General features: G+C 33.6%; 1 protein-coding gene across 1 annotated transcript; it reads right to left on the bottom strand.

Annotated features, from left to right (window-relative positions):
* Window positions 1–18,407: 18,407 nt before the first annotated feature.
* Window positions 18,408–19,733, bottom strand: LOC138358639 (S-adenosylmethionine synthase-like; the record flags this gene model as incomplete). Its single annotated transcript, XM_069316706.1, has 1 exon — window positions 18,408–19,733. A coding segment is annotated over one exon (1,092 nt), but the record flags the coding sequence as incomplete, so codon positions are not given.
* Between the last annotated feature and the right edge of the window lie 1,552 nt (window positions 19,734–21,285).

Below are 21,285 nucleotides of genomic sequence, written 5' to 3'. Positions count from 1 at the left end.
GTTTTACTGTTAACAGTGGGAAAAACTTTTTATTAAAATTACCAGTTGAATATGTTTTTGAAATTCTTATTTGGAAATATTTTTCTTTTCCATTACGATTTTGGAAATTAAAAACAATTAATTGACTCCTAGTTGAACTGGACATTTATTTTATACTATTTATTTTTACATATTTTATAAAAAAAAAATTATTTTTTAATAATTTTACATACACTTTCTAAATTTAATAAAGTCGAATCATCTAAATTAAAAAAAATTAAATCTTCTGTTTTTATTTGTTTTTTAATATCATTGAAAAGGTTTTCTAATTTGTTATGTTTGTTATTATTGTTTTCTCCATTTTTTGGATATTCTGTTTCAATTTGTTGTTTAGGGGACGATTTATTATTTCCAGGTGAAGAAAACATTATATGTTTTTCAGTATATTTTCATTTCACACACACATATAAATATAGAGTATATATACTTTTTTTTTTTTAATACCTGTTTAATTTAATTTTGAGTTAATCTAGCAAGATTTCTATCATTTATTTCACAATTTTGTTCACAAATTCCCTCTATGATACTAATAGTTGGTTCATTAATTGGTAAATGGGATTGTGGAATATTTGCCAAACGATTGCTGTTTATTGGTAGCCATGATACCTGGTATACGTTTTCAAAAAAAAGATGAGCATCTGCCAATGAAATATTTTTAAGGGCCTTGGGGAAACTACGCAAAAGAACTGATAGACGATGTAGGGTAATAAACCCACTATATGGTTTCTCTACCAGATGGCACTCTTCCATTATTTGGGCTACAATTCCACGTTCTGGTGAATATAACTCAGTTGCCTCCATAATGTTAATTGGGAGTGTGAGAAAGTTAACAGTCTGGTTCATTGATACAAACCAGGGCGAATTGAGTTTATCATGACAGTTAGCATGAATAAAGAGTGCCATCATTCCTTCAGTCAGACGCTTTTTCTTTCGATCATCAGTCATGAGATGAAATTGGGGAAAAATTGAATATTGAAATGACGTAGGCACTTCAGAATCAAACCGCGCACGGAATGAAATGAAACGAAGTCGTTGCATCAAGGCTGAGTCATATTCGCTGAAAGTTGGGCAATTGTTGCCAAACAAAAAAATAGGTGTTGCTAAATTATATGTATCCCCATCCATATAGTTTTGACGAATCCACATTGGGGCATGACCGCTCAATTGCTTTAAAAACAGAGAATTAAGGGTTTTAGTCGTACTCAGTTCATCCATGTACCACATTCTAACCATTTTTCAACCTCTTCCTAAATCATGGGTCCGTTCTTGGAGACCCTTATGAGCTGTATGTACTGAGAGAATACCTGTCAAATCACCAAGAGTTAGAGTAAGAGTATTTAATAAAGCAGTTTTTCCTGAATTTGAATCTCCAATACCCAAAGTTATCTTCTTGTCATTTTGTCGATGGCATGCTTTTACTATTAGTGAAAAAAAATAAATCATAGTAGCTGCATCATAGCAAAAGATCTGTGCTAGTGTTAACAAAATATCAACTAATTGACAATTACAATTAGGTTTCACTGGTTCACCAACATCATCTTTTCGTATAAACCGTCCATTTACCTTTAGATTTTCTTTTAAAATAGCATCTAGATGGTAAATACTTTCTTTGATTGGAATTTTACGATTTTTTATCCCATGACGGCATTCTTCAATGAGTCTATTAAGAAGATCTTGATATTTATTTTCTATATTAATATTTTCTGAAACTCGGTTTAGTGATTCTAAAGAAGTAACCATATGTTTTAGCACATAATATTTGACAAGTTGAGCTAATCTATTCATACCATCATTCCAAAATCGATCTATAAAGTTTATATGATATTGTTCACGACTAAGTAAGAGAATTTTATGTTTCTCTTCAACTGTCAACTTCTTATAATATTTTTTTTTTTCGCTTTCGTAATGTAGAATATCTTTTAATATTGGATTACATTGCTGCATAAAAAAGGTACATTTTGGTATGTGATCTAATAGTTTCAATACTTCACTCCAATCATAAATAGTTGGTCTTGTATCAGAATTTGTATTATTTGATGATTTGTACAGGGGAAGTGGTAGGATATAAAAAATTTGGTTCATCTCACTACTGCTACTGCCGCTGATGATATAACATTGAGAAGAAGCAATAAAATATCGAGGTATATCCAAGATTTTCATGTTTGCATAAAAACTCTTTATAGAATTTAGAAGACTATTCTGAATAAGACTTCGTTTCTTGTAATTATTATTATTATTATTATTATTATTATTATTATTATTATTTGTAGAATCAGTAGTTTTTTTTTTTACTCTACCTTTGGCTGAAGGAGAAGGAAGGTTTGAGTTTGAATTCGATGAAGAAATTGATGAGGTTATTGATGGAGAAGGTGACAACGGAGGAGGAGGTGGTAATAAGTTGCTGTTGGATTGTAGTGGTGTTGGTGGTAAGGTAAGTGAAAGAAACATTTCATTTTCCAGTAATTGTGGTTATTGTTGTTGTTGTTGTTGTAGTATGCTATCAATTAAAATAATTTGACGTGCAATGTAAGCTAGGTCTGGTGCTAGTAAAGAAGAATTTATGTGATTATTAGCTACAGACCACTTCTTAGTAGTATTATCCCAAACATTAGTCTGGCGCGAATTCTTATCATATATAATAGGTTTATATATAGCTAAAAAATTGTTATATTCCGTTATACCAAAATTCTGTAGGAAAGAAAAAGCTATTATAATCCGAGGAATTTTAGTAGGACGTGAATTACTATTAGCTGATGGTACTACCCGATAAGTGTCACTGTCAAACTCTTCCACATTTATATTCATGACAAAATCCAATCTTTGAGAATCAATTTTTTCTACTAGATCAAAAGCTTCTTTCATTGATACCACATCACTAACAATTAGAAGATTTAGAAGACACAAAATTATCCAATCTTCTAATTCTTCTTTTACTTGCTGGTGTTCCTGATATCGGTTAAGAAGATAGATGATTTCATAAAGTGGTCCAGTATCTAAGTGATTAAAATTTAAATCTCTAATTATTTTGGCTATAAAATAATTGTAGTCAGGAAATGTCATTCCCAGGGACTTTTGACGGATCTTTTTAACATATAACAATGCTAAAAGATACAAGACAGTGTGAAGATGTTGTTTACTCTGCAAACATAAACGGGTTATATGTTCAATGGTAAATGGCTGAATTCGTTTCAAGAAAGAATTGGTATCTCGACTGATATTGCTACTGGCAACTGTTCCGCGAATAGATGTTTGCCTTAAAGGTTGAACTGTAAACACTTTTTCAATACGATTTGCTGTCATTTGTATTTTATCGTAGTCAAAGTTTGCCTCAGCGTCATTGTCATTTGTAAGAAGAATCAGGTAATGCGGAATTTCGTTAATATGTATAAAACTATTTGGATATTTTTCAAGTATAATTAAGAGTTGGTTATTCTCTTCTTGTTGTTCCTCTTGAAAATGAAGAGATTTATATATAGAAAGTTTATATTCCTTACTAAGTGTAACAAAAAATAAACCCACTATAATTTTATTGATAATATTGTTAACATTGGAAAACATGAAAAAATCTTCTTCTGTTATATCTGGTATTTTTTCTTCATCTCTCTCCCTAGAATTATCATAATTTTCATATATAGTAAAATAATTTTCGGCGTCATCAATATTTTCTTTGTTTTGCATAAATGTTTGAACATTTTTCTGAAAAACATCTAGAGCATATGTATCATCATCCAATCCGATAATAGTTGGGAATCCTCTAATGGATGAAGGTTCATGATATTTACAGATATTAAATAAGTCAAAAACTTCACCCATACTTGATAAAATATATGAGGGTGGTGAGTTTGACATATCGTAAATATTATTTTTGTGGAAAACCACATATGGTAAATAGGTGCAGTCTATTTCGTTTAAAGGTGTTTGCAGTTGAATTTTTTGTGAGCCAAAAATACTATAATTGGTAGTAATATCTACGAGGGTAGGTAAGAGTTCTTTACATGAATTGGACATTAGGGCAAAATCATAATAGGAAAGAGTTAGGTGGGGTATTTCAAGATGAAATCCTTGAGTAAACGTTTGTGATTTACCTAAAATATAAATTGGTAGCCAGTCTAGACCTAAATAATAAACAATATGAGAAACAAGTTCATATATGACATAATTTGTATTATAATAGATCTGTCCATTAACAATGGATGTTGTTAATTGTAAGGATGACCCTGATTGTTTAAGTGTTAGATATTCTAGGTACGCAGCTGTCGATAAACGAAATGATTCAAGAGTACACATTTTTTTTAAATTAACATCCAAGATAAAATGTATATAATCTAAACTAGGTAGACGTATGACGTGGGAACCACTTATAGTGTTTGTCTCCCAAAATCTACGATATAAATGATGAACTGTTCCATTTGTTAATAAAATCAAATCAATTTCTCTTTTCCCACACATATCTGTTAGTGATCCAAAACCATATAAACTCGTCTTATTTTTTCTTGATGAAGTACAACTTATAGTTTGAAGATCACGAGTTATTTTATTAAAAGTCCCAGTATTGGGATTGATATGTGAGTCTTGATAAGTTCATTTTAACGGATCATAATTTTGAATAAGTGGATAAGTATAATATCGATCATTCATTTTAAAGAGCAACATAGTGAAATTGTAGTATACTTATAGATGGGAAAATCTTTTTTTTTTTTTAATTTAAAATAATATACATCTGTCTTTAGCTAATAGGGAAGCTTTTGTGAGACGTTGGTCGAAAGGAATTTTGGTATTGACATTGCTCACCGATATAGTGTCCATTATCCATACTAGCACATATGGTGGTTATTAAATTAGTTTCCCCAACATAATTAATAGGAAATCCTCCATTTAAACATTTATGATCAGTGTCATAATTACAAACACTATTAATGCAAGTAACTCCTAAAGAAGAAGAGCAAAATGTTTGACAGTCTTCATTTTTCTGGCATGCTATATTGTTAATAGTACAATCCATCTTTCTTGTAATCTTTTCATATGGAGGGTGTGACATTAATATTAAATTAGAGTCTATCTTTGGATTATTACTCATATTTTTCTTATAAATGTAATTTAATATTATTGAATAAAGAATTAAACATATAAATATAATATAAAGTTTCATTATTTTTTTCTGACCACAGATAACAGATAAAAATACATTCGCCAATTGAACAAGACACTTTCAATTACTAATTTGAGTATGTTAAGAGGTGGGCGTTGTTTTTTTGTATTTAGTTTTCGATCATGGATAATAGCCCATTCTAAATTCCCCATGATAGATGTTGGAAATGGCATTAATGTTGACAATATATAATTGACTAAAAGACGTGTCAAACGACCATTTCCATCTGAAAAAGGATGGAGAGTAAGCATTTCTAGGATAAACCATGAAATTAATTTAAAAATCCATTCAAATTCTTCCTCTGGCCCTAAAAATGTGAATATTTTTTGGGTCAATGTAGAATTGTAATTGTCCAAAATAGCCAAAATACGATTTTCTCCATCCTGAATTGAATGGATATGTGGATATACATACAAACCCTTGACACTTGTGTTATTACTAATCTTTGTACAGCGTATATTGGTACTTACATAACCACATTTTTCGGGTGATAACAATCCTCTCATTAATATTTTGTGTAAATTTAAAACACAAGTTTCAAGATCAATTAAACCTAATAAAGTGTACATATCCTTATCTCCTACTATCTCTTCCTTAATCTTTTTATGACCTCTAATGAAATTTAAATATTCTTTTGCTCTTAGTAAGTTTCTAACCTCTCTAACTTTCCAATTAGTGATTAGAGTTTTCTTCTGGTTGTGTGGCCAAATCCCAATATTTTCATGTTTCATTAAATTAGTTAAAAAACCATATTCCATGGCTTTTACAACTAACCCTTGAACTTTTTTATTATTATCTAGACCTAAATATATTTGTTTAAATTTATTAATTTCAGATACTTTATTTTTTAAGTTTAGGCTTAATTCATATGAAAAAAACATTGTTTATATATTTTTTTAAAAAAGTTAAACAAGCATAATATACTATTATTTTATCTTTATGTTAAACGAATAAAATAAAAAGTGACACTTTTTTCTTTGTTTTAGGATTCGGATTTACTCTGTGAGCACACTGCACAACCTAAAAACTACAAGATGTCTCAATGCCAGTTGTATACACATGCATGATTCTCCAGCCTGTGGGATTCTTCTGCTTTATTGTTTTCAATGGCTCCAATTAAGAACAACGTGAATCGTCGAGATCCACTCCCCAGTGTGCCACCAACCACCTTTACATCAGAAGAACAACTCTATGATGGTCTCCCTAAATATTTTATATTAAAGGGGACTCATCTGTACTCTAGTATAAGAACACTGACTTATGTTCAAGAATACCATAAGAGAATAAAAAAATTTATCTCCCCATCCTATCCAGAATTGGAAGATAAACAAAAATATAAAATATGGATAATTAATGATCAGTTGGAAAAATTATCCACATTTTCTTACGTGGATAATAACAATGGTTGGTACATTTGCATAAAATGTAATGGCATATTTATATCATGCCAGAAAATCATAGATCATGAGTGTAAGAGAGCACCATTTATAGTATATACAACTACATTAGATAAAATTAATGAAATATTATATATAATAAAGGCAATGAAAAAAAAGGATAAGCATGATGATGATGATGATGATGATATCGATGATGATGATATCGATGATGATGATAAATCTTTTGAAGAGTCAGCCTTTTTATTTAAAACCAAGTATGAAAATTTAAAGACTCAAATATCAAGAAATAAACAAACTTTCATACATGAAGGGTTTAGATTAAAGAATGAAATCATTCCAATTATGGAATGTAACTGCTGTGAAGTAAAATTCCCACTTCAAAAGTATAGAAATAATATACTGAAGATAATCGACTTACATTAGAATGAAGTGAAACCCAAATGTTCTGCAAAGAATATGAATTTGATAGAATCTTTTAAAATAATACTGGAAAGTTTACATTACATAATTAAGAACCAATTTCAGTATAAGAATTGTGATATAGATAAGAATAGATTATCTAGAATTATCCTACAAAAAATAATTTCATCTGGTTTTATACATCAAGATAAACGGGAAGTTTTAGAAGACTACTTTTTAGGTATACAAATCAGGAATTTATTCAAAAACGAAGGAAATGGAAATATTCTTCCCTCAGTCACTAAAACTACAACTAACATTACTGAATCAGCAACTACATCATTATTATTACATGATGATAAGGATAATGAAGATGATAGAAAAAGAAGAAACAGCAGAAGTAGAAGTGGCAACAGAAAAGACATCAGCATCATAAGAGGCAGCAGCAGCAGCAGAAGAATCAGCATCAGAAGAGACAGCAGCAGCATAAGAATAGGCAGCAGCAGCATAAGAAGCAGCAGCAGCAGCAGCAGCAGTAGAGGCAGCAGTAACAGTAACAGTAGTAGTGATGGTGGTGGCAGTGGTAGTAGTAGTAGTAGTAGTAGTAGTAGTAGTGGTGGTGGTGGTGGCAGTGGTAGTAGTAGTAGTAATAGTAATAATAATGATGATGATGGTGATAGTGATAACAGTAAAGAAGATAATAATGAGCATGATACAGGCAATAAGGAAGAATTAGGGTCATTGACAAACAAAGATTTAGATAAATCTGCTACTTCTACTACTACTACTACTACTACTACTACTACTACCACTACTACTACTACCACCACCACTAGTGCCACCACCACCACTAGTGCCACCACCACCACTAGTGCCACCACCACCACCACCACTACCCTGACCACCATCGTTGCCACTGCTGTTGCTGTTGCTGCTCCTGCTGCTTTGGAATCTGATGATGAAGAATCAGTTTTGGAAAATAAGGTGAAGAAAAATATAACAACATTTAAAAGAATTGCAAACAAAACTCAGGAAAATGGAGTTCATCATGTTCAACAACAACAACAACAACAACAACAACAACAGCAACAACAACAACAACAGCAACAACAACAACAACAGCAACAACAACAGCAACAGCAACAACAACAGCAACAACAACAACAACAGCAACAACAACAACAGCAACAACATAGAGAAGAAGATTTTTTGGATCAAATTCCTGATTTCATTGATGCCCTCTTTCCCTCAGAAACTAACACCACAAGAGGAGGAGAAAAAAATAACAACATTTATTTGCCATCTACTTCAAGCTCAAATTATCAACTAATATCAGAAACCACCAATTTACCAGCAGCCAATTTGAAGTGTAATTATCATCAACCTAACATACAAATTGAAGAAGAAAAAGAAACAGATCTGACTTATATAATTGATAAATATTGTAGTAAAACAGGTGAATCAATTAATAATGATTATCAACAACTAATGGTGTCGTTTCCTGAAAATACAATATTAAGTTCAGGTTTGAATGAAGATGCATATGTTAATCAACAACAACAACAACAACAAGATCAACAGTTTTCAAATACCTATTACAATGCACCTCCAAATTTATATCATGAACATTCATTGACATTCCTTAATCCAACAGTGTCACCATCTACCTCAGGAGCAGGAAATACATTACCCACTTTGGGTTTATCTCTAAATACAATTTCAAGTTCAGATTGGAATGAAGATGTATATGTTAATCAACCACAACAACAACCACAACAACAACAATTATTAGTATCTAAAGATCAACAGCTTTCAAATACAAATACAAGCTACAATGTACCTCAGATACATGCTGATGGAAATTTAAAGCATGTACATTCATTGCCACCAACAGTGTCACCATCTATCTCAGGAACAGGATCCACATCTGGAAATTCATCATCCACTTTGGGTTTATTATCTCTTTCAAACCAAGATGAGAAAATAACAAGGAAGCGGAAAAAGGAAGAAAGGAAAAAGAAAAAGAAGGAAGAAAAGAAAAAAAAGAAGGAAGAAAAGAAGAAGAAGAAGGAAGAGAAAAAGAAAAAGGAGGAAGAACTTTCTGCAAAGTGAATAAAATATTTGGTTATACAAACTATAAAACAATCATTCCCAATATTATCTGAAGAACCTCCAACCCCATTGACTTTGCCCTCATCATCATCATCATCATCATCATCATCATCATCATCATCATCATCATCATCATCATCATCATTATCATCATCATCATCATCATCATCATCATCATCATCATCATCATCCAAAAAAAAGAAAAAAAAAGAAAAATAGTTGTTAACATTTAGTTGGTTTTGATTGTTAAGGTTTATAAAATTTTCTTCATTGTCAGTAATAAATAAAAGAAAAATTTGAATTAGTTAAACCATGTACTGTATATATTTTTTAGTACAAATTAACAAATTTATAGATCTACTAAAGAATTGGAATCTGCTAAAGCTCAAGTGCAACTATAATAGTATGAAATATTTTTACCATATGCAGCAAAAATAGAGCTGTATAGTCCTTCGAATGTAGAAGCTGGGTGTAGTGGAGTTTCGAGAATATAATAAGTTTTTTTGTTACAAAAGAATAAAATGAAACCTTTTTTCGAAGAACATTTTACTTTCATCCTAGACTGAGAGAGTGTGCTAGCCAAAGCTCCTCCGTTTTAAAGCTATTTATTATACATTATGGATGTTTTAATGATTGAACTAGTTGAAGCTCTGAGGACAGAATTAAATTACCTACGGGACGAAGTACAGCAGTTGAAAGAGCATCAGGCGAAAAGAAATGAGGAGACCAGCTTTAAAAAAAACACTTGGAAAGTTGTTAAGGATAGAGGTCTTAAGAAAACTTTGGTAATAAATTATCTATCAGCTCACCCACAAGATGAACTTCATTCAGATTACAGTGCTTAAAGTAACAGTTACCTAATTTTTAATTTAAGCTCTTCTAACCTTTGATATATATTGATGAAAATATCCTTGAAAAAACAACTATTCTAATAAAATTTTAATCATCACAAACACTTTATGACCTCTTGTTCTTTTAAGCTTTGTATAACAGCAATTATAAAAACTTAGCCCAGACTTGTCACTGGCTGTGCTTGTTCTGCCTGACTTGTCATTGGGTGTGCTTGTTCTGCCTGACTGACTTGTCACTGGCTGTGCTTGTTCTGCCTGACTGACTTGTCACTGGCTGTGCTTGTTCTGCCTGACTTGTCATTGGGTGTGCTTGTTCTGCCTGACTGACTTGTCACTGGCTGTGCTTGTTCTGCCTGACTTACTTGTCACTGGCTGTACTTGTTCTGCCTGACTGACTTGTCACTGGCTGTGCTTGTTCTTCCTGACTTACTTGTCACTGGCTGTACTTGTTCTGCCTGACTGTGACTTGTCACTGGCTTTATTTACTTAAATCATTATTACCATTGAGATGTTGAGGTTAATTATAACTGTATATAATTAAAGTCAGAATCATCCTTTATTAACTTATTTACCTTAAATTAAACCTCACATTAGTACAAGCCAGGAATTTTTTGGGGGTGCCTAATTTAAAAAATCAAAACTATTAATAATGTCATCAATTCTCATTATATATTTCTACACAATAATAACTCCAATAATCATATGTCTATTCTCATATAAAAATGAACAGTAGACCTAATAAAAATGGGCACACTAGATGTTTGTACATGAATGTATTTTTCATTTAAAACACTTTTAATAACCATAGGAAAGTTGGAACCAAACATTATCACTAGTCGTCCTTTGAAATTTTTAAGTATACTAACGATAGTCATATAAAAATTCCCAATTGGTTCATTGATTATAAGTATATTGGCATTTGAATATTCTTTATTAATACAAGTTTCTTTAACTATATGCTTAATATACCCATTTGGTAACCATTTAACTGCAGTTATATACTCTAATCTTTCTGTGTTTTCTGTTGGAATAATGCTCACACCTCGATTCAGCAAAAAACTCTCAACCCATCCACCACGAGCATAAATAGACACCACAGTGTCCTTTGGGTTTATAAAACTCATTATTTCATCAAGTTCCTTCTTGGTAAGTATATGCTTTCCAAAAATAAAAATGTGCTCTTGCCAATAACAATCGTTAGCATAATTACAAATATTTTGATGATGTTCTAATCTTATTTTTGATGCACAATTTAAGACAGTAGATTTCGGCTGGAAATAAGCAATCTCACCTTGCCAAGATAATCGTTCATCTTCAGAAAAGAAAGATGAACGTGGATAACCATCTATTGGTAGTTCAGGGTGGAATTGAGGTGAAAATTTATTATTTATATGATGTCCCCAGAATGGAACATGTGCAACTGAAAGATCTTGCAACAGAATGTGATCTAAATCAACTTCAATATTTACTAACTTAGGTAGAGAGGATTTCTTTTTCTTTGGGTGTATCATTAACATTATTAAATGTAAAAATGCACCATGAAATAAATCTGTTTGGTTGCCTTCAGGAAATTCTTTGATTATTATGATATATGTACTGTAAAATAGAATAATTAAATAAAATAAAGTTAATATAACCTGATAACAGTTCATATAAAAAAAGGAGTAACATTAATCCCATACTTAAAACCATATAATAACCATGTACTCCATAGATTAATTTCCACATAAAATAAGTAATCATTAAACATGCTACTAGAAATAAGACATTTGTGTCATCTATAGTACATATACCAATTCCTAAGCAGAAATATATAACCATATATTGAACTTGCTTCCTGCAAACTTCTCTGTTTCTTTCACATATTAGGCAAAAAAGAAGTGCAACAAAATTAACTTCTCTAAGCCCTGAATAATACCAAAAAAGACCACAAAGAACTGTCCACAGGTTAAATATGTGTATACTATAAACATCATCTAAATACAGTTGAATTTCATATGAAAGTGGTTGCCAAATGAAATCTTCTAACAGCAACATCATGATGATAATGATGATGATGATGGAAGCCAATCAATAAGTCTATTCTTACTTAAACATCCTGTAGACAAAAGAAAAAAATATGATTTAGATTATTTCCACACCATACAACACATACATACATAAATCAGCGATGTTTCTTATATTTATAGACTTCCCCATCTTTATATATATGAAGATCAATAGTTCGAAGAATATCCCCTAAACATTCTAAATTGTTTTCAGATTTTGTTTTAGGAAGGCAGTTTAATCTTTTAAGATTTTGTTTGGGGAGAGAACAGAGAAGAATAGTCTCTAACCAATTTACACATTTAAATTTTTTCATAAGTAAATTATACAAATTATATATAACAATTCTTGTTACTTCATTGACATATTTTACAGTAGGTGATCGATTATATACATTACTTAAATTATCTTTTAGGTCATATATATCGGTATGGGACAGAAGAATGGGTTTAATACATCTTTCATTCAATATAGGTTTTCTAATTAGAGAATAAGGTATTTTTCCTTGTATAATCCAAATAGATTCCATAATAGCCCATCCTTGATATCATAACGTATTTTCTAAGAGAATAATGTATAATTTGATAATATGAATTCTTTTTAGGAGTTTGTATAAATAATAACTGAATTGTCTTCGAATAAAATCAAGAATAAATTCACATCGGTAATGATCCCATTTTCCATTTATTATTAAAAACCCAATATTTTGACATATATCTATATATGTGTCAAACATAACTGATATAATATTATTAAATTCACTATCTAACATATCAAACATTGGCAAATAAATATGCTTTATATTATAATTATAAAGATTAATTGAATAATTTAATATATCAATAAAATATTTACCAACTAAAATTTTAACTTGTGAATCAGTAATAACATCTCCCATTATTTTTTTATTTAATAAAAAATCAAATGGTATGGTAAATAAATTTGTTTTTGGTATGACTACACTCAGGAACAGTACTTACTGTGATTACAGGAACAGATGAACTGGTCTATAAACCCTCATAATTTGCCTGTTTATATACCTTCCATCCCAGGTATACAATAATTACTATCTCTATTATAATCTCATTTGTGTTATTATTATCTTTCCATAAAATATAGTGAGACTAAGACGTGGAGGTAGGGGAAGGGGGATGGGGGTGCATGGCCAGATTCTCGACGTCCTTATTTTTGCAAGCGTCCATGAACACATCATCTTCTTCATCAGTGAAGTGTCGCTACTGCCATCCTTGACCCCGACTCAAAACTTAATTTAACCCCCAAAAAATAAAAAAATTGGTGTTCTATGATAATGTATAAATACTATAAACCTCATTGAGATGGTAACTAAAATACAAAGTTAGTTGGTATAGTTTGACAACCTGTTTAACATATCTATATTTATAATATAATAATTAATATATGGTCAGTTTAAATGTACATTTTTTTATATAAAATAGGATGAAATAAAATATTAATATACAGTTATTCCTCATCATTGATATTTGCACATTGAGCACATATTAAATCAAAACTATTAAAACGTGTAAATCTTACCGCTACCATATCACACCAATTGATTTTTTGTTTTAGAGCAAAATATTCATCCTTTAGAGATTTAGAACAATGAAGACAGTAGTGGCGTTCACTTATATTAATTTCATTAAATGTCGCCAATTGTTGTCCAAGAATTGTATTAATATCTTTTTCAAATGAATTATTCAATTCAATTTCCAATACATCAAATTTTAAATTGTTAGTGATTGTTGCAATCATATGATGTTCACAAATTACATCTTTTCCTTTAAATAATCGAACTAATGAAAATGTTGGCATAGTTTGAAATGTTATTAACATATCTGTATAAATGATATGATAATTATAACTTGGATGATATTCACCATTAAAGGTGCATTTTGTTTTTAACCAAAATATAAAATCTGGTGTTCTATGATAAGATAATGCATAGGCACTATAAATCTCACTGTAAGTTAACGGAGGTGGTAACCAACAATTGCATTCACCATCATATTCATGTCGGTCATATAAATTATATATAGAGAGAACATCATCTAGAAATCTTTGAAAACTCCCATCTATTGTAATAACACAAAATTTTTCCATATAAGAATTACAATAATGGTCATAACAGTACATATATATACTTGAAAGAGATGAACAAATAACTAAAACATTGTCTTCACAACTCCTTTCTTGCACCTGACACATTTCAGTACTTACAGGAATTATAAAGTTATGTAGTCCCAAAATACAATACATAATCCAACATAAATCCTGATTCCTCTTACTTACCATTAGTAGATATACATTAATATTTAAATTATAACAGGGTTTATTTTGTTCAGATAAAATGTTTCTAAATTTGATTACTGAAATTTCTTTCACTTTTTTTCTCCAGTCTTCCTCCCTATTAATATCAGAAGAATCTGGCATAAGCACCAATACATCAAAAGAAAAAGAAAAAGAATTAAACATAGAAAATGAACAAATAGCATTTTGCGGTAACTGTTGTACAAGTGGTGATTGTGGCTGCGATTCGATAATTAAAAATTGCAAAGATGAATGCCGCTTTACTATCTTCAAAACTATACTGACTATATCCACTCCAGGAACATAATCGACACGTGTAATTTCACCTTTACTTGGAACATGATTGATTAGAAGGGCCTGTTCACAATAATATGTTTGTTCTGACGATTGAAGAATTATATTTTCTGTCAGATAGAGTGCAGAATGTACCTTATAATGATTAATATTAGATTGCTGTAAGTTTTGAAAAGAAAAAAGAAAAATAACTGTATATCCATAAAAAATATCCAGAACAGTTGACGTGGGATACATTCGAAGACAAATATTTAACAATTGTAAAATTTCATCTGTATCCCGAGAGAACATTGTCATAGCTGTCACTAAAGACCACACTTTGTTTTTGTTTATCATACCTTTTAAAGGATGATTAACACTCGTCATTGTTTTTAATGTTGATGTAAACATAGGATGATCATTCAATAACTCAAATAGTTCAGAGTCTTTTTTTTCTTGACCCATTTTCGACCAGTTATTCATTTTAGTCTCGATCATCTTTAGAAGGCCTCTCATACAGTATCTTCCATCGGTTATGTTGTATTTGATGTAACATAATTGTTCCACAATATAGTATGCATTGTAAAGAGACAAATTACCATCTTCATTGCTATGTAGAAGTGGACTAGGGAAAAGAGTATATGAATCCCATATTAATCGATGATAAAGAGTGCGGAATGGCATGTATGACGAGTCAAGAATAACATGGCTCCAAATTTTACAAACTCTGGAACAAATAATTAAAAGATGACGATATGGAACAAGTGCAAATATGTTTTCTAATAACACCTGTGGTAGGGACGACATTTTTTGGATTAGAGTTTGCATCAACACCTGTTGTATTACAGTGTTCAGTAAGCAAAACAGTAAGTAATTTAAGTAGGGTAGTAGTAGTAGTAGTAGTCTTTTTTTTTTTTTAATCAGGGACTCAAATCTCTCTTTTTTCAACTATCCATCAGGGTGTTTGTGACTGTTGTCACATCTGCACACGTTCAATGTTGAATATACTATCCAATATCATTGGATACTAACCAGAAAACTAATCAATATCGACATAGTATAGAGTATATAGTATAGTGCTGGATACTGGAAAACAATCCAACATTGAATGACTCATTCAACATTGAATTACTCATTCAATATTGAATGGTATTCCCATATTTAATATAATATCCAATATCACTTAATACTGGAAAACTACTCAACAGGATAAAAACAATAACATATTTGACTTTGGTTGCATAATTACTTTGATTTTTAATTCAGATATTTTTTAAAAATCATATAATTAAAAAAAGAGAAAATTAAGAATGAATAATCTACTGTCAACAATTATTATGTTAATAATATTAATTATTTTCCTAACAGTTATAGTAGTCATTAATTCACGGAAAAAATCTAAAAATACTAAAAAATTATATAAAAAGGAAAACAATTACAATTCCATCAGCCATGACACAACACCAGATTCCATTGATCTAATACAAGATGTAGGAGGAGGAGTGGGAGGGGAATTACACAACGCAGGAGTAGTGGGAGGGAAATTACACAACACAGGAGTAGTGGGAGGGGAATTATACAACGCAGGAGAAGGAGTAGAGTTACATGACGCAGGGGAAGGAGGAGCAGAAGAATTACAAGACGATGGAGAGGGAGGAGGAAGAGGAAGAGAATTACAAGACACTGGAGAAGGAGGAGTAGGAGGAGAATTACAAGATGCTGGAGAAGGAAGAGGAGGAGGAGGAGGAGGAGGAGAATTACATGATGCCGGAGAAGGAGGAGGAGAATTACATGATGCCGGAGAAGGAAGAGGAGGAGGAGGAGGAGGAGGAGGAAGAGGAGGAGGAGGAGGAGGAGGAGGAGTAGGAGAATTACAAGATGCCGGAGAAGGAGGAGGAGGAGAAGAAGGCGGAGTAGAATTACAAACAAGTGAAAATGAGTCCTCTGGCGTTCCTCACGTCATCAGTCAAATGGAATCCGTCGAACAACCTCATGAATTACTTCAAGAATTATTACAATCCTCCACAGATTCGTCTGAACTTCGAAAATCCCAAATGAAATCCAAACTTATAGAATCATTATTCTCGCCATTTATCGAAGACATAAAAACTTATAAAGGTCTCTTTATTGTTCCCAAACCACCAATTTCGTATAATCCTAAAACTATTACTGAAACTGATAAGACACTAATTCAACCCTTTAATAAATTCCTTAGTTATTATGATGAAATCCACAACTTTACCAATGGTTATTCTGCATATTACATAAATAAACTATATACAAATTCTAATATTGATAGGGGATATTATACAAAAAATCCAATTATATTAATATTTCCATGGAATTTCCATAATTTCACACCTGATATTTATACAGATCGACTTGAAATAAAAGACGTCATATTAAAGAACAATTTAGATGCATCACGTAAAAAATGTCGAAAGGAAGGAAAACGATTTTACATGAACAAATTGTTGATATCATGTACCCATGCTGCAAGTCAAGATATATTTAATTGTGGATTTTATTCGGACAGTTTCCCAATGAAAGAAAATTCACTACCCCATTCGTGGTTATGAAACTTGAACTCGAAGACGGTCATAATGAGGTGGAATGTAAAATGTTAGCTAAGAATATTAATTCCTCAGACACATTTGCTAGCATTAAATTTAACATTTATGTGGAAGTCGAGAAAGAAGAACAAACAAAAGAATCACATGGAGGAGGAGAATTACAAAATGCAGGAGAAGGAGTAGGAAAGGTAAAAACTTCACAAACAGTAGAAGGAGGAGGAGGAGGAGGAGGACGAGGAGAACCACAAACAGTTGGAGGAGGAGGAGGAGGAGGAGACCCACAAACAGTTGGAGGAGAAGGAGGAGGAGGAGGACGAGGAGAACCACAAACAGTTGGAGGAGGAGAAGGAGGAGGAGAAGGAGGAGGAGGAGGAGGACGAGGAGAACCACAAACAGTTGGAGGAGGAGGAGGAGGAGACCCACAAACAGTTGGAGGAGAAGGAGGAGGAGGAGGAGGAGACCCACAAACAGTTGGAGGAGGAGGAGGAGGAGGAGGACGAGGAGAACCACAAACAGTTGGAGGAGGAGAAGGAGGAGGAGGAGGAGGACGAGGAGAACCACAAACAGTTGGAGGAGGAGAAGGAGGAGGAGGAGGACGAGGACGAGGACGAGGAGAACCACAAACAGTTGGAGGAGGAGGAGGAGACCCACAAACAGTTGGAGGAGAAGGAGGAGGAGGAGGAGACTCACAAACAGTTGGAGGAGGAGAAGGAGGAGACCCACAAACAGTTGGAGGAGAAGGAGGAGGAGGAGGAGGAGGAGGAGACCCACAAACAGTTGGAGGAGAAGGAGGAGGAGGAGGAGGAGACCCACAAACAGTTGGAGGAGAAGGAGGAGGAGGAGGAGGAGGAGACCCACAAACAGTTGGAGGAGAAGGAGGAGGAGGAGGAGAACCACAAACCGTTGGAGGAGGAGGAGGAGGAGACCCACAAACAGTTGGAGGAGGAGGAGGAGGAGACCCACAAACAGTTGGAGGAGAAGGAGGAGGAGGAGGAGGAGACCCACAAACAGTTGGAGGAGGAGGAGGAGGAGGAGGAGAACCACAAACAGTTGGAGGAGGAGGAGGAGGAGGATCACATAGAACCCCCCACCGAAAAAAAGATAAAAAAAACTGGATTCAGTTTAGTGGAAGAAAACGTATTTATCTTGACCCAGACGCTGGTCTTATAGAGTCATTTTAATTTTATTTACTCTGATATATAAAAGGCCCGGAGATTTTATATACTCTGGTATATAAAACGTCAAAAAAGTATATAAAACTATCAATTGAATATAAAATTAAAGGTTCCCACCAGGCTTCTGTGCTGGCTAGGGTTCAAGTCTCCTGGTGGGAAAGTGTTCTCAAGTTGTATAACTTCACTCTCGTGTTTAGGAGAGTTGTGAATCAAGCATAGACATAGTGTTCTCCCATATTAACAGGGACTTGATGAAAAACGTAAAAATGATAGTCATCCTTAAGAATTATTTGACTCTAAAATTCAGGGATGGTCAACTTCTTGGGCTGCTCCCAAGAGAACTGTTGCCGTCCAAAATGTCCATAACACGACGTATCACTGTAAATTGGTCTCTTTAAGCCCAGCTCCTTGACAATATGTCCTAGTCGTAGATCAAAGTTGTGGTTAACAATCTTCAGAAGCTGTTTTGATGTGTACTGTGAGGTGCCATAGTGGAAGATGCTGATGCTTATGGGGTGCACAACACTAATGGCGTAAGATACCTGAACCAAACAGCGTCTACATAATTTGTTTTTCACCAGTGACTTGGCAACCCATCGGGCGGCATAGGCCGCTGAGCGGTCAATCTTTGTGTAATCTTTGCCAGAGAATGCTCCCCCGCCGTGAGCGCCCCACCCACCGTAAGTGTCAACGATGATTTTCCTACCAGTTAGCCCAACGTTACCTTGAGGTCCACCCATGATGAATTCTCCGCAAGGGTTGATGTGATATTTCGTTTGAGTATCTATATATTTTTCAGGAATAATGACCTTGATGACCTTCTCTATAACCTCGTCACGCAAAGCTTCGACAGTAATTTGTTCCGAGTGCTGTACAGAAGCGACAACAGTGTTCACTCTTTTGGGAATAACAGCTCCTTGATCGAAGGCATACTGGCATGTGACTTGAGTCTTACAGTCAGGTCGCGCCCACCAGAACGTCCCATCTCTTCGCAGCTCTGCAATCTTCTGATTGAGACGGTGTGCCAGCATAATAGTTAAGGGCATGCACTCATCGGTCTCATCAGTGGCATAACCAAACATCAGTCCCTGGTCCCCTGAACCAGTGTTGTCATCACTGCGCCCGATGTGTACACCATTAGCAATCTCCGCACACTTTTGCTCCAGGGCCAGAAGAATATTGCAGGTCTTGTAGTCAAAGCCCTTTCGTGAATCATCAAAACCAATTTTCTTAACAATATCACGCACAATTTGGTGATAATTAACTCGGGCCTTGGACGTAATCTCCCCACAGATCAGGATCATACCAGTTTTGGTATACGTTTCACAAGCAACTTTGGCGTCAGGGTCCTGGCTAAGATGGGTGTCGGAAAATCCGACACCATTTAATTATCATACAGATAATAGCTGTATTGTATAAGCAAGTTACCCATAGAAAACGTAACTTGTAGTGGAATTACCGTCTATAGAAAACGGGATATCATCACCACATACTATTATAAATCACCACCTATTATGGTGGGAATTATTCTTAAATACATAAGTCTTTGGACTTTACCATCATAAAAACATCTTATATAAATTAACTTAATTATCAATATTAAAGTAGAGTAAATGTGACCCTTCTATCACTTTCTGACATGTGGACAATGTAAGCCAGGCGTGAGGGTGAGGAAGGGGAGCCATTGTTGTGTCACCTCCGAGACGTGTGGAGCAAATTCGGCTCCTATCATATCTGGACAATGTCGGCCAGTAACGTCAATAGTATGGAGTGTTAGATGCAGCCATTGTTGAGACTAGACCAGAGGCTCACACGGGAGCAAATTCGGCTCCTGTTAAATTTACTTGGACGTAGTGTTATGGAAACTAAAAGTGTACCATTATCAACACGCTGTCTACAAATTCAAGTTAAGTGTCTATCCGAAACCCGTTTATCATTCATTTATGGCCATTAATGTCAGGATATAGGGTGACCCGGTTAGATCACGAAATCGCCTCAAACTAAAGGTAATTAAGCCAGGTCTTTATTGTTCCATGTATAGTGTTTTCTCTGATATAGCTTGTCATATATAGAACCTGGCTTCACAGCTAGCGCCCTTTTGACAGGTCAAGACGAGGAAGCAAGATTTGTGCACCAGTTACTGGGTGATGGAAGCTACCTCAAAGAGGATAATTTGGTGTCTACACCCTAGTAATACCTGGTGGACTAACCTGCTGTACTATAAGATAAGGAACCTTTTCAATGTATGTAGTCTATTCCTGTAGTTTGATTGGCTGCATATATATAAATTTAATAAACCCCCCTAATGTGTAGAGGATCGATTTGTGAGATTATGAGATTATTGCAGAAATACAGTCCACTTATCATTATACAAATTGCTATCGAAGTATATAAATTAACGTAAATATAAATTCATATAAATTAAATAAATATAAATCTCACAGGTCGGTTCCCACATTATTTGGTCATCTTCGAACCGGATGACGGATTATTTGATCCTTTGAACCCACATTTGGTCATCTTAGTACCGGATGAACCAGTTAACCAGTGGATTCATTAAATATACTAGTGCAGTGTGATTTAAACAAAGCCAGTCAAGACGGCGGCGTTGACTCGTGCGAGTTCACGAGCCCCGCTCAGTTCAGATCAGCTTCGTCAGCGGTTTCAGGGACACCCACAGATATTTGGTGGCGTGTTATTTCGTGAAATGACAGCGCTAATATAGAAGCCAGCCAAATTAGTGGCTGTGTCCTCGCAAGATTGTTCACGGATTTCGTGGTGTTACATTTCGCGAGAGATTATCCACGAATTTTGTGGAGTTTATTTCGCGAGGTCACTAATAACATTTAATACTTCTTGATAATATTAGAAGTTTCATAGAGGCTAATTAAGAGGCTATTATCAATAATTGTGTATATTATTTCTCCAAGATAGAGAATT

This window comes from Procambarus clarkii, chromosome 85 (assembly GCF_040958095.1).
Source record: "Procambarus clarkii isolate CNS0578487 chromosome 85, FALCON_Pclarkii_2.0, whole genome shotgun sequence".
NCBI classification, from domain to species: Eukaryota; Metazoa; Arthropoda; class Malacostraca; order Decapoda; family Cambaridae; genus Procambarus; species Procambarus clarkii.
The sequence above is the reverse complement of the archived record's forward strand: the minus strand, read 5'-3'. Positions and strand labels throughout refer to the sequence as shown.